This window comes from Lycium barbarum, chromosome 1, assembly GCF_019175385.1.
Source record: "Lycium barbarum isolate Lr01 chromosome 1, ASM1917538v2, whole genome shotgun sequence".
NCBI lineage: Eukaryota > Viridiplantae > Streptophyta > Magnoliopsida > Solanales > Solanaceae > Lycium > Lycium barbarum.
In genome coordinates this window covers 4,160,153-4,173,621 of record NC_083337.1, presented here as the reverse complement: position 1 = coordinate 4,173,621, position 13,469 = coordinate 4,160,153, and the positions used below count along the sequence as shown (strand labels likewise).

The window sequence follows — 13,469 nt, the reverse complement described above, 5'->3', positions numbered from 1 at the left end:
CAAAAGAAATTCAACAAATTTTGGATTATGAACTGAGAAATTTAAAGGCGGTATAGTAGCAATAAGACCAATTAGATATCTTTGGAAAGAGGAGAAGTAATATGCAGATTTTCTAACGAATGAAGGCTACAAACACCAAAAAGATTTGATAATATGGAGGAATGGGTTAAAGGAAATGAAATGTTTTCTCGTGGCAAATGTGATCTGTGTGGCTTATGAAAGATGTTAAGGTTTTTGTTTAGTCAAATTCTGTAACCTACCCCCCCCCCCCCCCCGCCCGGGGGCAAGAAAAAAAAAATGAAGTTAACTTTGTACAATAACATTAATTGAATGTTGTGCTGAGAATTCTCACAGGCTTTTAGTGTATAGTTATAAAAGCTAAAATAACCTACTCATGAAGAATCTCCACAAGCTGTTCTATTTAAAGGAGATTCCATCAACGTTCTCCACGAGATTAATGCACATCTAAAATTAACAATTGAAACTAGGAGTAGGGATGACAAATTAGTCCTTGAAAATATGACCCTACAATGTAATTATTATGTGAGGTATTTTATTTGGACATAACTATTTAACCTGTACCTACTTTTTTTTTTTTTTTGTGCACATCTACGACTTTGGAACAATTTCTTACATGCGGTGTCTAGCTAAAGTTACTTATGGTTGAAGCACAGTTTCTGCCCGGCGTTCAGGCAAAAGTGGCTGAACGTCAGCCATATATGCATGAACTTTAGCTAATACACCCGGACTTCAAGCAAAAATGGTTGAAGTTCATAACAAAATGACTGAATTCACCACATAATGCTGATGTTTAGGCAAAAATAGTTGAATTTTAACCATCTGTGCATGAACTTGAACCATATGTAACTTCAAATAGTTATTCCGAAGTAGGTAGACTTGCAAAATTTTAGGCACTTCGGGTATGATATAAATGGTGATCCTGAAATCAGATATCTATGTATTTGGGTCCCGTACAACAGCTTAAGTTTGGACAGGATAATGACATGCCTATTTATTAACTATGCTCATTTTGACTCGCTCAAATTCAATCCATCTAAAAGTTAGATTGATATATAACACAGTTTGACCCACTCAAGTTTATGACTTTGCTGACACGCGAAAGTAGTTCATGTTTTGCGGGTGCAGGGGGGCAAGAAATGTTAAAATGAAGGAGTAGGAAGCAAGAGTCGGGCCAAAAAAAAAAGGGGGGGGAGGGGGGGGGGGGGGGGGGGGGAATACCATTTCGACAATGGTTAATCATTTCTGTTCAATCTTGCTAGGTTCTTTTTTTGAAATCATACAGTGTAAAGGAGTTGTCCTCCTCGTTTAATATTAACTAGACTTAGCAAGCTAATTAGACTCAAAAGGCCTTGTACAGCTAACTTCATTGATCATCACCACAACTGTAAAGGAATGAACATTTTCATCTCCAACCTATGCTACAAGAGGTCAGGTATTATGTCCCCTCTCTTGTGTACTCTCCCAATCTTAATATATTTAATTGTCTTAATTTAACTAGACATGAAATTTAAGAAATAAAGAGAAACTTTTAAATCTTGTGGTCCTAATTTAAAGATGTGTGTAATGTAGTAAAATGTCCTTTGAATCATTTGGTTACAAACTTGTCATGTAGGATGTTTGAATTGTTAACTTACAAAATATAGAAAGAAAAACTCTTTTTGGTACAGACTAAAATGAAAACTAACACACTTAAATTGGGATGGAGGGAATACTATTTTGCTGGAGATTAATAAACATGTACGGGTCATGCCAAACCCTCCTCCACTTCAAGGAGTAATCAACCTTCAAACAAATTGGGAAGGAGGGAGTAATATTTACCATAACAAATTGGATGCCAAACTACATGATGTTATAAAAAATACAGTTAACTACTCATGAGGAATCTCCATAAGCTGCTCTATGTTGCCGAATGGGGAGATTCCATCGACGTTCTCCAAAATATTTTATGCGCATCTAAAATTAACTATTGAATTTTGGGGTGACAAATTATCTCATGAAAATAAATATGATGAAACAACGTAAAATTTTGCGGGGTATTTTATTTGGGCACTATAATTTAACTTGTATCCACTTTTTAATTTTTTATGTACATCTATCTACTATGAAACAACTTTAGACATGCGGTGTTCGCGTATGTCTGAAGTTACATATGGCTGAATTTCCAGCAAAAATGGCCTCAAGCAAAAATGACTGAATGTAGCTACATATGAAGTTTAGGTAATAATGGTTGAATTTCAGTATGTGTCTGAACTCTAGCTATATATAACTTCAGACAGTTATTCTAAAGTAAGTAGACTTGTAAATTTTCACACACTACGGTATGGCTTAAATGGTGATCCCGAGGTCGGTATTTGTGCACTTTGGCCCATACAACCGCTTAAGTTAATTTGGATTAGTTAATGATCGTCCCATTTATTAATTCGGGCCATTTAAACTTGACTAATTCAGCCAACATAAAAATTTGTCTGATATATAACCCATTTTTGTCCGCTTTTGTGATTTTGATGTTAAAAAAAAATTAATCACACGCAAAAGTTGTTCATTCCAGGTGCAGGTCAAAAATCATGAAGTATCAGGTTTTATTAATACGTTTTTATTATATCAACAGACAACATTTTTGACTGGTTTTGTCTTTACTAGACCTTTTAACTTGTATAACTATAGGGGCGGAGTTAAAGTATAGTGTATGGTTGCATCAAATTCAACAATTTTGGTTTGAATCTTATATTTCATTTTAAAAATTCATTGAATATATATATATATAAAAAAAACTCAACAACTTAAAAAGTATTAAAATCACAAACTCATAAGCTTCAAAAACATGTATCACAAGATCATCCAAACCCATAAAACAGAACACGAAGACGAAAAGTCTGATTTTCTTGGCAAACAAGATTAACTTAGAATTTCTGATTTTCTTGGCAAACAAGATTAACTTAGAATTTTCTTGATTTGTCACCTTTTGACTCTTCTAATATTTCTCCATGGTAATATAGAATAGCTTTAAAACACTATTTTTTCCCCTTCCAAAGATGCATATAAATACAAGATTTTCCAACCCCATTTCTCCACTCTCTATGAGCATTAAAAGAAAAAAAAATGCAACACATTTCACTTGCAATTTCATCTGCTATAATATTAATTATTCTTTTGAGATGGGGTTGGAAACTCTTGAATTGGCTCTGGTTGCAGCCAAGTAATTTGGAGAAAAGCCTCAGAGAATTGGGTTTCAGGGGAAATTCTTACAGGCTGTTGTTTGGAGACATGAAAGAAATTTTGAAGATGGATGAAGAATCTAAGTCCAAGCCTATTAAATTCTCACATGATATTGTGCCTAGAATCATGCCTTTCATCCACAAAACCATCATTGATTATAGAACATATAATACTCCCCGCATCCCAATTTATGTGGTGGGTTTGACTGGACAAGTATTATAAGAAAGAAAGAATTTTTTTTGAAACTTAGGCACTCCCCTGTCTTAATTTATTTGACACTTTTTACTTTTCGAGGGTTAAAGTTATTAATTTTGATTGTGTGTTTGAACATAGAATTTTTAATTTTTTCGAAATAAAATTTACATATTTGAAAACTAGGTAAAAAGTATTATAAGTCTCCATAATTAATAGTTTAAAAGACATGAAAAAATTACGGTCAAAGTACAATTCGTTTCTTGAAAAATGAAATGTGTCAAACAATTTGAGACGAAGGGAGTATAAAATAACCTATTGATATTTGTGGACTATAAATCACAATCTCATTAAGGATAAAATGGGCCTTCAAAGTTAAATTATTACCATTTTTTTGTGGGGGATTGCCCTTCAAAGGCACTGGTCTTTAATTTTTCCCCTCAAATTGGTGGTCTTTAATTTTTTCCCTTCCTATAATACCCGAGATTCTGGGTTCGAATCTCAGCTCAGTAAAAAAAAAAATCGCAAGACAGAGGTTTGTAGCAAAGTTAGGCCTATTCGGGCAAAAGTTAGGCGTTTGTAAAATTTCAACTAAGTAAAAATAGAAAAAAAAAGTCTGAATAAGGCAGAGTTTTGCCTCATGCCTGAAGGAAAAACTCTGTCTTGCGAATCCAAACTCTATCTTGCGATTTTTTTTATTTTTTTAAATTTTTGACTGAGGAAAGGTTTGTACCCGAAATCAAGGGATTTTTGTCGAAGGGAAAAAAAATTAAAGACTACCAATTTGAGGGGCACAAATTAAAGACCAGCGCCTTTGAAGGGAAATCGTGCAAATGACCTAATTATTACTCCCTCCGTCTCAAATTATTTGTCGCTTTTTTATTTTACACGTCCCTTAAAAAATTTAATTCAATGAGGGTATTTGACTAACTTTACCCTTATTTATGTTTAAGTCACTCTTCATTAAATGTTTATTCTATTTTTGTGTCATTCTTCATTAATAATAAAATTCTGCTAAGGGTAAAATGAGAAAAAAATAATTAATTTTGCCATGAACTTCTAAAACGATAAATAATTTGAGACAACTATTTTTAGTAACCACGACAAGTAATTTGAGACGGAGGGAGTACTAGTAAATATAGAAAGATTTCATTTCTTTTGTAGACTGACTTTAAAAAAAAAAAAAGCATATCACATAAATTGGGACGGAGGGGTACAACATAACATGAACAATCGGTTAAAATAACTTGACCGTTATAGTGAAATATTGTTATAGAGAGGTCTGACTATAGTACACATGCGCGTTCTAATTCATTATGATGATATTTGTTTTTTTGTGATATTATTTCCTTCACTCAAAACATCCAAAGTCAATATTAGGAGTATAACTTGATGAATTTGTGTGAATTCCTCACGCGTATATGCAGTCCCGGAGTCAAGAATTCTAACATGAGGATTTTAGAAAAGAATCAATATTTAGCCAATTATGTTGCTACACTAAAAACTTCCCTTATGTTAAGAGGATTCAACAAATTTATATATGCCTAAAAAGTTTTTTTGTTTTTGAACTATTTGGATGGAATAATTCTCTGGCTAAGGGCATCTAATCGAACCCCTTTGGACAATGTAGTTCCGCCCCTACGCTTGAGGACATGATACTTCTTATCGACCAAATACATGAAAATATATTATGTGAATTGATTTCTCCGGACATTTAAATTCTTAGAGGTGAGATACGTTTATTTCTTTGTTTTTAGATCTATATATAACATAACCAACATTTTAGGCACACAAACAAAGTCGCTCGAAAATTTCCACTAATGAAGTTTTCGAATCTTAATTGTTGGCAAAAATTGTTTTATATGGTTGGGGCCAAATCCAGCAATGCTCATCACGGACCCGGACCTTATTAGGGAGATCTTGTCAAAGAGTAATATTTTCCAGAAGCCTCTGCCTACTGCACTCACAAAGTTGCTAGCGGAAGGAATCTTGAGCTATGAAGCTGATAAATGGGCTAAACATAGAAGAATCATCAATCCTGCTTTTCACCTTGACAAGTTGATGGTATCTCTAAACTCGAACTAGTTCCTTAAGGTTACTATTTACATTAGTGCTTAACTTTAGTAGATTATTGGACCATCTAAAAGATAACTATAAGTAACTGTCCATAATAAGTGAAATTAGTAACCTCAAAAATAAGATAAATGACCTGCTATGTACCACATGTTATCACCATTTTTGCGAGCTTCAACCTATTCACTCTATTTCATATTGTCAGTATATATGATTAAATACTTTAGATAGTACCTTTTCATGTATGCCAACTCTAGGATACTGAATGTCGTTTGTTTTTAATGCAATGTAACATATACAGCATATGGTACCTTCCTTCCATTCGACTACTTGTGAGATGTTGAGCAAATGGGAGAAAATTGTCTCGACAGAAGGATCCGAGGTAGATGTCTGGCCTTATCTTCAAACTTTGACAAGTGATGCCATCTCAAGAACTGCCTTTGGCAGTAGCTATGAAGAAGGCAGAAAGATATTTGAACTACAACAAGAACTAGCCAAAATAATTTTAAAAGGGACAGAGTCAAGTTATATTAGGTAAGTTACCTTCATATTTTCGAGGAAGACATCTTTGATGGAGAACATTTTCCATAAAAAATAACTTCCGCCATATATCAAGAAAACTTCAAAAAATTGTGGAAGTTTCTTTTCTCATGATTGAATGTTATTTTCTGAATCGTAGTTTTCTGCCGACGAAAGAGAAGAGAAGGATGAACCATATACATCATGAAGTAAAATTGCTCATATTGAGAATTATCAATAAAAGAATGAATGAAATTGAAACAGGGGAAGCATCAAATAGTGATGACTTATTGGGCATATTATTGGAATCCAACTTGAAAGAAATCCAGGAAAATGGAAATAAGAAATTTGGAATGAGCATCGATGAGGTAATTGAAGAGTGTAAGTTGTTTTATTTTGCTGGACAAGAGACTACTTCAGCTTTGCTAACATGGTCGATGATTGTATTGAGCAAACACTCCAATTGGCAAGCTCGTGCTAGAGAAGAGGTTTGGCAAATCTTTGGTAACAACATGCCTGATTATGACAAGTTGAATCAACTCAAAGTTGTAAGTATTTTTATACCGTCACTATATAAAAACTTAAACTCTTTACATAAAGGATTTAAGCTATATGTACCGATGCTGTCAAGATCTTTTTACAGTATCGGTGAATCATAACTTGTACGGGATACAAACTAATGTAATCAAGAGATTTACATGTAAATTACCCTAATAAGTTATTTTAATTGTGTAAATATTTTTTGCATCGTTGGTGCAGCAAACTCAAACTCTTAGATAAAGCTGTCTATGATGATTTGATTAGGTGGAGTACACAGGCAGTGTAAAGATCTTTTACACTACTGATGTACTTAAACCTTCCTTATTTCTTAAGTTACTAATCCCGTTATTTTTTATAGACGTTATCTGTTATTATCTTTAAGATGATCTGATAGAGTAAAAATTCTTTTACAGCGTCAGTGTAGAGAAAACTCTTTCTAAGATGTTTGTTTTTTAACAGGTAACCACGATTATTCAAGAAGTCTTGAGATTGTATCCACCACTCTTTTTGATGGGTAGAGAGGTAAATAAAGAAACCAAATTAGGAAACTTAACACTACCAAGTGGTCTGCAACTCCTATTGCCAACAATATTGTTGCATCATGACCAAGAAATATGGGGTGAAGATGTTAAGGAGTTCAATCCTGAGAGGTTTAGTGAAGGAGTCAAAAAAGCAACAAAAGGGAAATTTGCATATTTTCCATTTAGTTGGGGACCAAGAAATTGCATTGGACAAAACTTTGCTATGTTAGAGGCTAAAATGGCACTTGCTATGATCCTACAACACTATGCTTTTGAGGTTTCTCCATCTTATGCTCATGTTCCTTATTCAGTGCTAACTCTTCAACCTCAATATGGCGCTCAGCTAATTCTACAAAAGCTTTAGAATAGATGAAGTAGAGATTCTTGTACTACGTTTAGATTACTACTGTTAATAGAGACCACTTGTTTGTTTAATTTTCACATTGTATTGGGTTGTTATTTTTATTTGTAAAGTAGATGGTTCCTGCTATTATTCATGAAGAGTGTATTAGTTGATTATTAATTAAAATCGGATCTATTAGCTATCAAGTGTATCTCTTCTTATATTCTTGGTAAAAACGTTGAAGAAATTTCACCGGGTGTCCTCCTTAAAGGCCGGTGTTTAATTTATGGCCCCGTTAAGAAAAATAGTGCAAGATATAGACATCCCCTTGAATTCTTAATACGAGATGCTGCTATCAAGCTGTACATTATGCCACTTAAAGCCCAGTTACATTCTTACTATAACACATATTTAAGAAAGGCAATTGTTGCTTCATACCAGATCTGACAAGTAGAAGACTCCAAGCTTGTCATCCAGTCATAATCTTTGGTCTCTTCTTCTGTTTCTTTTTCTAGTAATTCCTTCTTCCTGTGTCTTGAAGACAACAATTGAATAAATAAAACCATGCTCTCTTTAACATATATTTTGAGTTTTTAGATGAGATGACTGCACACTTAAATTTGGTATTAGAGCAAAAAGAGGTCCTAGGTTCGAGTCCTTATGAAAAAGAATTTTCACATGTTTAGCTACTTTTTTAATAAGCAATTTTAGTTTCAAGTTCAATTTAAAGGCTCTTTTAATATCACCCCATAAAAGACCATTTTTTGTTTGTTTTTTAAGTAATTTATTTTCATGAAAATATAACGATTCTATGATAAAGCACACTCGAGGGTGACAATCAATGAAGTTGCTTAAATTCATGGAGAGCCAAGTTCAAATTCTAGCAGACATAATAAAAATTTCAATTTTTCCTATATGTTTACTTTAGTAAGCAGAGGTACTTGGTACATATTAGGTATATGGTGAAATAGTCAATGTGTACGCAAGCTGGCTGGACACCATAGTTATAAAAAGAAAATAAATACATTCAAAATAATAAAATCTATTACTTAAAGTGTATGATCTCTTACAAGACAAGCCAATGTGCTTATAGTTGAATACACTGATACAGGTTCAATAACAAGTTGAAACTAACCATTTCTACAACTTGTACAAAATCAAATGAGCTCCATATTGAGGTTGAAGCAATAGTGGATGAGGAGCATGAGCATAAGATGGAGAGAGTTCAAATGCATAGTGTTTGAGAATCATGGCAATTGCCATTTTTGCCTCTAACATAGCAAAGTTTTGGCCAACGCATATTCTTGGACCCCAACTAAATGGGAAAAATACAACTTGGCCTTTTGTTGCTTTGGCAACTCCATCACTAAATCTCTCAGGGTTGAACTCCATTGCATCATCTCCCCATATTTCAGTATCATGATGCAACAAAATTGTGGCTAACATAAGTTGCACCCCAGAGGGTAAATACAAATTCCCTAACTGTGTGTCTTTGGTTACCACTCGGTTAATAAAATATCCTGATGGATACAACCTTAAGACCTCGTGTAAGATCATAGTCGCCTATAACAAAAAATAGATCAAGAGTGTTTAGTTTCATCGCGATAACATAGTCTTTTTGCTGTGTGTGCGAACAAAGAAAAAGAAGCTATATATAAGGTGTAAGAATAATAGTACTCTTAATTGTTTGTATGAGGCCTTTTCGGAAAACTATATATGTAGGATGACCTAAAGCGAATAATAGTCTCCCTCCGTCCCAATTTATGTGAAACCATTTGACTGGGCAAGAAGATTAAGGAAGAAAGACTTTTGAAACTTGTGGTCTAAAACAAACCTAAGATATAGTGTGGCTATAAATCATCTCATTAACGGTAGATTGAAATTTTTTGAAGTTAAAATATCTCTAAATATAGCAGTTTCTTTTTATTAAAAAGAAAAGTGTGCCATAAAATGGAGTGTAAGAGCTGATTGATCCAAGCTGATTTGCACAAATAGCTACTTTTCTAGGCCTGTATTTAAAAGCTGGGCACTTTCTTCAAATTTATACTAGCGGTGAAGGGTTTGAGTTCGAAAGTGACAACCTGGTCTGAAGTTTAAAATTCAGAAGTAATATGGAAACCATTGATCTAACTTTAATAATTCCCCAAGTTTATAGATACAGGGCCAAAAAAGTGGGTACCTTGCGTAAATAACACATGATCCGGCAGGATGATGTAAGAATGTCTTTCAGTTGACTTAGTCCAACATTTTCTAGGTTTGAGGACTCGCGAAAAAGTTATAGTTCAGGTGTGTTTTTGACCATTAACTCATTTGATTTTGCAAAGAAGTTTTTGGTACCTGTATTGGTAGTAAATTCCTGAGTGACGTATGTGCAAACTGATTCGAACACCCATAAAAAAACAAGAAGTTCAAAATAACTGAATTATAGAGAATACTTACTACTTTTAGCTGATTCAACTTGTCATAGTCAACTTCATCACTTCCAAACACCTGTAGGACCTCTTCTCTAGCTCTTTCTTGCCAAATAGGATATTTGCACAATAAAATCATTGTCCATACAAGTAAGGCTGAAGTAGTCTCCTGACCAGCAAGATAAAATAGTTTGCACTCTTCAATCACCTCATCAATGCTCATACCAAATTTCTTATGTCCATGTTGTTGGACTTCTTGTAGATTTGATGCCAATAATATGCCCAACAAGTCATCATGTGCTTCCCCAGCTTCAATCATCATCATTCTTTTATTGATAATTCCAAAAACAAGTGTTCTTACTTCATTGAAGATTTGCTTCATCCTTCTATTCGTTTTTGTTGGTACAAACCTATGGTTAATTCAAGAAATTAAGTAGTATGAAGTTGCACAAGAAATGATAGGGGAAATTATCACTTATGCGTAGATACAATAGTAAAAGAAAATGTCCCCAATGTGTTATTTTTAAGAAAAAAGATCATATAACTAAACTAACATTTGTAATGGACTACAAAATCAAATCTCCTCGAAAGATTTGTGACTTGTTTGTCAGCTGTCACTTTTCGGGACATATGTTTAATAAATGACCCTCGTTTTATTCTCTAGGCAATTTATAGACCTTTAGGTTACAGTGAAAAGATCTCTTTTGACAAATTGAGATTCTTATGACAAAATGTTAAGAACACAGTGTAAACATTGAAGTTATTGACTTATTGCAAGCATTAGATGATATTCTAATGTTATATTTGTAAGGTCGGATAATATATGAGCAAATATTAGACCCAAGTCTAATGTTGTCCGGAAGGGTAATTGCTCATATATATATATATATATATGCGCAAATCAGCTGAAAATTTTAGTAATTGTACCTCCATCCGGGGATGTATAATGAACGTGCTACTTGTAAAAGTAGTCCCATTTGTTCCTTTTGAAGTTCAAAAATCTTTTTTCCTTCTTCATAGCTACTGCCAAATGCAGTTCTTGAAATTGCATCACTTGTCATAGTTTGAAGATATGGCCACACATCTATCTCTGATCCTTCTTTCGAGACAAATTTCTCCCATTTGCTCAACATCTCAGAAGAAGTCAACTGAAATGCAGGCAACATGTGCTGCATATTACAGATTAGACAAAATTAAAATCTGCAGTACAAGCGAATTCAAAATATAAAATCAGTAATTTTATTAGAGTATATGTATATAGTCTAAGTTTAAAACACTTTGTGTGGTTTAACTTACCTTAGATCCGCCTCTGATCTGTAGTGGTGAGCTTTAGCGCCTGTTTAGTCAAACTTTCTTAATCTACTTATTTTGAAAAGTGTTTTATTTGTTAAAAGTGAAGTACTTTTGAAGAATCACAGTTTGTGTCTGATAAATCAATTTGAAAAACACTTTTGCTAATTTTAGAACAACAATTTGTGTTTGACCATTGTTCCAAAAGTGCTTATGAGAAAAACTTTTTTTTCCAGCTTTTGAAAAACAACTTCAATTATTATTCGAAAGAACATATTTTTTCCCTAAAAGATTGGCCAAACACCCCAACTCTTTAAAATGAATATTTTTTTAATTAAAAAAACAAATATTTTTAGCTTCTCAAAAGCTTGATCGACAAGCAGGCTATTAGTTTGCAATTTTTATCTTCTTCTTTTTTGCATATAATTAAAAGACATTATACTTCCAAAATAAAAATATACGGAGTAACATAGTATTATATTGATAAGAATCCAACTTTAACCACCAACGTTTATAGTCTGATGGTATCGATGAAAGCATCTCACATAATAGGTGTGAGTTTGACTCTCGTTCCCCTTCCCCTCCCCTTATCCCAATGTAATGGAATTTTTTAGAATAAAAAAGAATACAACCTAAAGCAAGTCAATAATAAACTATAAAAAAATGATACTACAAATTGAAACAACATAGTTAAATTTCAAAACCTTCAATTTGTCGAGGTGAAAAGCAGGATTGATAAGTCTTCTATGTTTAGCCCATTTATCTGCTTCATAGCCAGCAAGCCCATTTGCTGCCAACCTCGTGAGTGCATTGCCAGGTGGCTTCTGGTAAATGTAATTCTTCGTTAGCACTTCCGTTATAAGTTCAGGGTCCACGATAACAATTGCTGGTCTTGGCCCATACCACCCAAAACAATTCTTACCTACAAAATATACAAGCAATACTTACAGTTAAATACCATTCGGTCATCTTAGTTTGCAAAATACATATACAATGTATAGGTAGTGTAAAGTTTATACTAAATATACATATATTAACATACCTATATACGACCTATACAACCGAAGTGTATAGATGGTGTATACTTCGGCTATGTTTGGTAAACTAGATTGGTCGAAGGATATTTATGTAAGTTTCCCAAAGAACAACCACTTCTATTATTTGAGTTCAATTTCTATCTGTAATCAATTTATTTATAAGAAAATTATAAATAAATCTCTATAGTAATTAATGTTACTCTGTAATTGGTGATATGAAAAAGATGGTGATTGACTCGCTATAGTTGGTTACACTAATAGCGGGTTGGCTACTTTTCTATCCATTTTAACGTTTATCCATAGTTTGAAATGTAAGTAACAAACTGTTTGAGTTACAACGACCTTTTTGCCCTTATCTTCTTCATTTGAAAGGAGCAAACTACACCAACATTAGAAAAGAAAAACTTTACATCGTCAGTGTATATAGGTTATATCCTTATCATATTTAGATCTTAAGTACCTACTACGACTAATTTAATTGAACCCGTTGCTCACATTTGTACCATATACTCATAGTGGAAGACATTAAACAAAAACTATACTTAAAATGATTGCACCGCTCTGAATTGACTAACTCTATCATTCATTACTAAAAAAGTATATTAGTAACCAACGACGGAAAAATTCTGTTGCTAAACAACAAAATTTATCACTAATCTTATTTAGTGACAAATTATTAAAAATATTTATTAGCTACGAGCTATTTAGCGACAGATTAAAGATAAACTTCGTAGCTAATTTTTTAATACATACCATAACTTGTGATGGTTTTGTGGAAGAAGGGCATGATTCTAGGCCAAATCAAGTCATGTGAGAAATCAATAGGCTTTGACAAAGCTTCTTTTCCCATTTTCATCATCTCTTTCATATCTCCAAACAACAACTTGTAAGAGTTTCCCTTGAAACCTTGTTGTCTTAGGCATTTCTCCAATTTTTTTGGTTTGAGCCAAACCCAATTCAAGATTCTCCATGCCCATCTTAATACTAAGATAAATGCACATGCAAATAATGCAAGTTTTAAGTTGTAATAATAAGGTATCTCCATTGTAGGCTTCATTGGTGGCTCTTTGGTCTTAGTACGGTAGTATATTATATACTAGATGAAAATTAAGCAAATGGATTAAACTTTGATAATAATTAAGAAATTGCTTGACAAGCAAAATTTGTCACACGTATTTAAAGTTGAAGAAGCAATACACGTCATTGTGTCTCATTGTCAAGATTTTCGAATTTTTTTTTACTTTAAGCATCTTTCATTTTTTTATTACAATTCAAAGTCAAATGAAAACAAGGTCATCATTGAATT

General features: G+C 33.2%; 2 protein-coding genes across 2 annotated transcripts; one reads left to right on the top strand and one right to left on the bottom strand.

Moving 5' to 3' along the window:
• Positions 1-3,030: 3,030 nt before the first annotated feature.
• Positions 3,031-7,605, top strand: LOC132608494 (cytochrome P450 CYP72A219-like). The gene is made up of 5 exons (XM_060322634.1): positions 3,031-3,395; positions 5,274-5,493; positions 5,804-6,036; positions 6,182-6,569; positions 7,021-7,605. Exons 1-5 carry the CDS (start codon positions 3,121-3,123, stop codon positions 7,444-7,446), a joined length of 1,542 nt encoding a protein of 513 aa, XP_060178617.1. The 5' UTR covers positions 3,031-3,120; the 3' UTR covers positions 7,447-7,605.
• Positions 7,606-8,540: 935 nt separating this feature from the next.
• LOC132607777 (cytochrome P450 CYP72A219-like) lies at positions 8,541-13,208 on the bottom strand. The gene is made up of 5 exons (XM_060322041.1): positions 12,917-13,208; positions 11,831-12,048; positions 10,764-11,005; positions 9,865-10,246; positions 8,541-8,988 (listed from the first exon to the last, which is right to left on the bottom strand). The coding sequence occupies exons 1-5, from the start codon at positions 13,206-13,208 to the stop codon at positions 8,566-8,568; spliced, it is 1,557 nt and encodes a 518-aa protein (XP_060178024.1). The 3' UTR covers positions 8,541-8,565.
• Between the last annotated feature and the right edge of the window lie 261 nt (positions 13,209-13,469).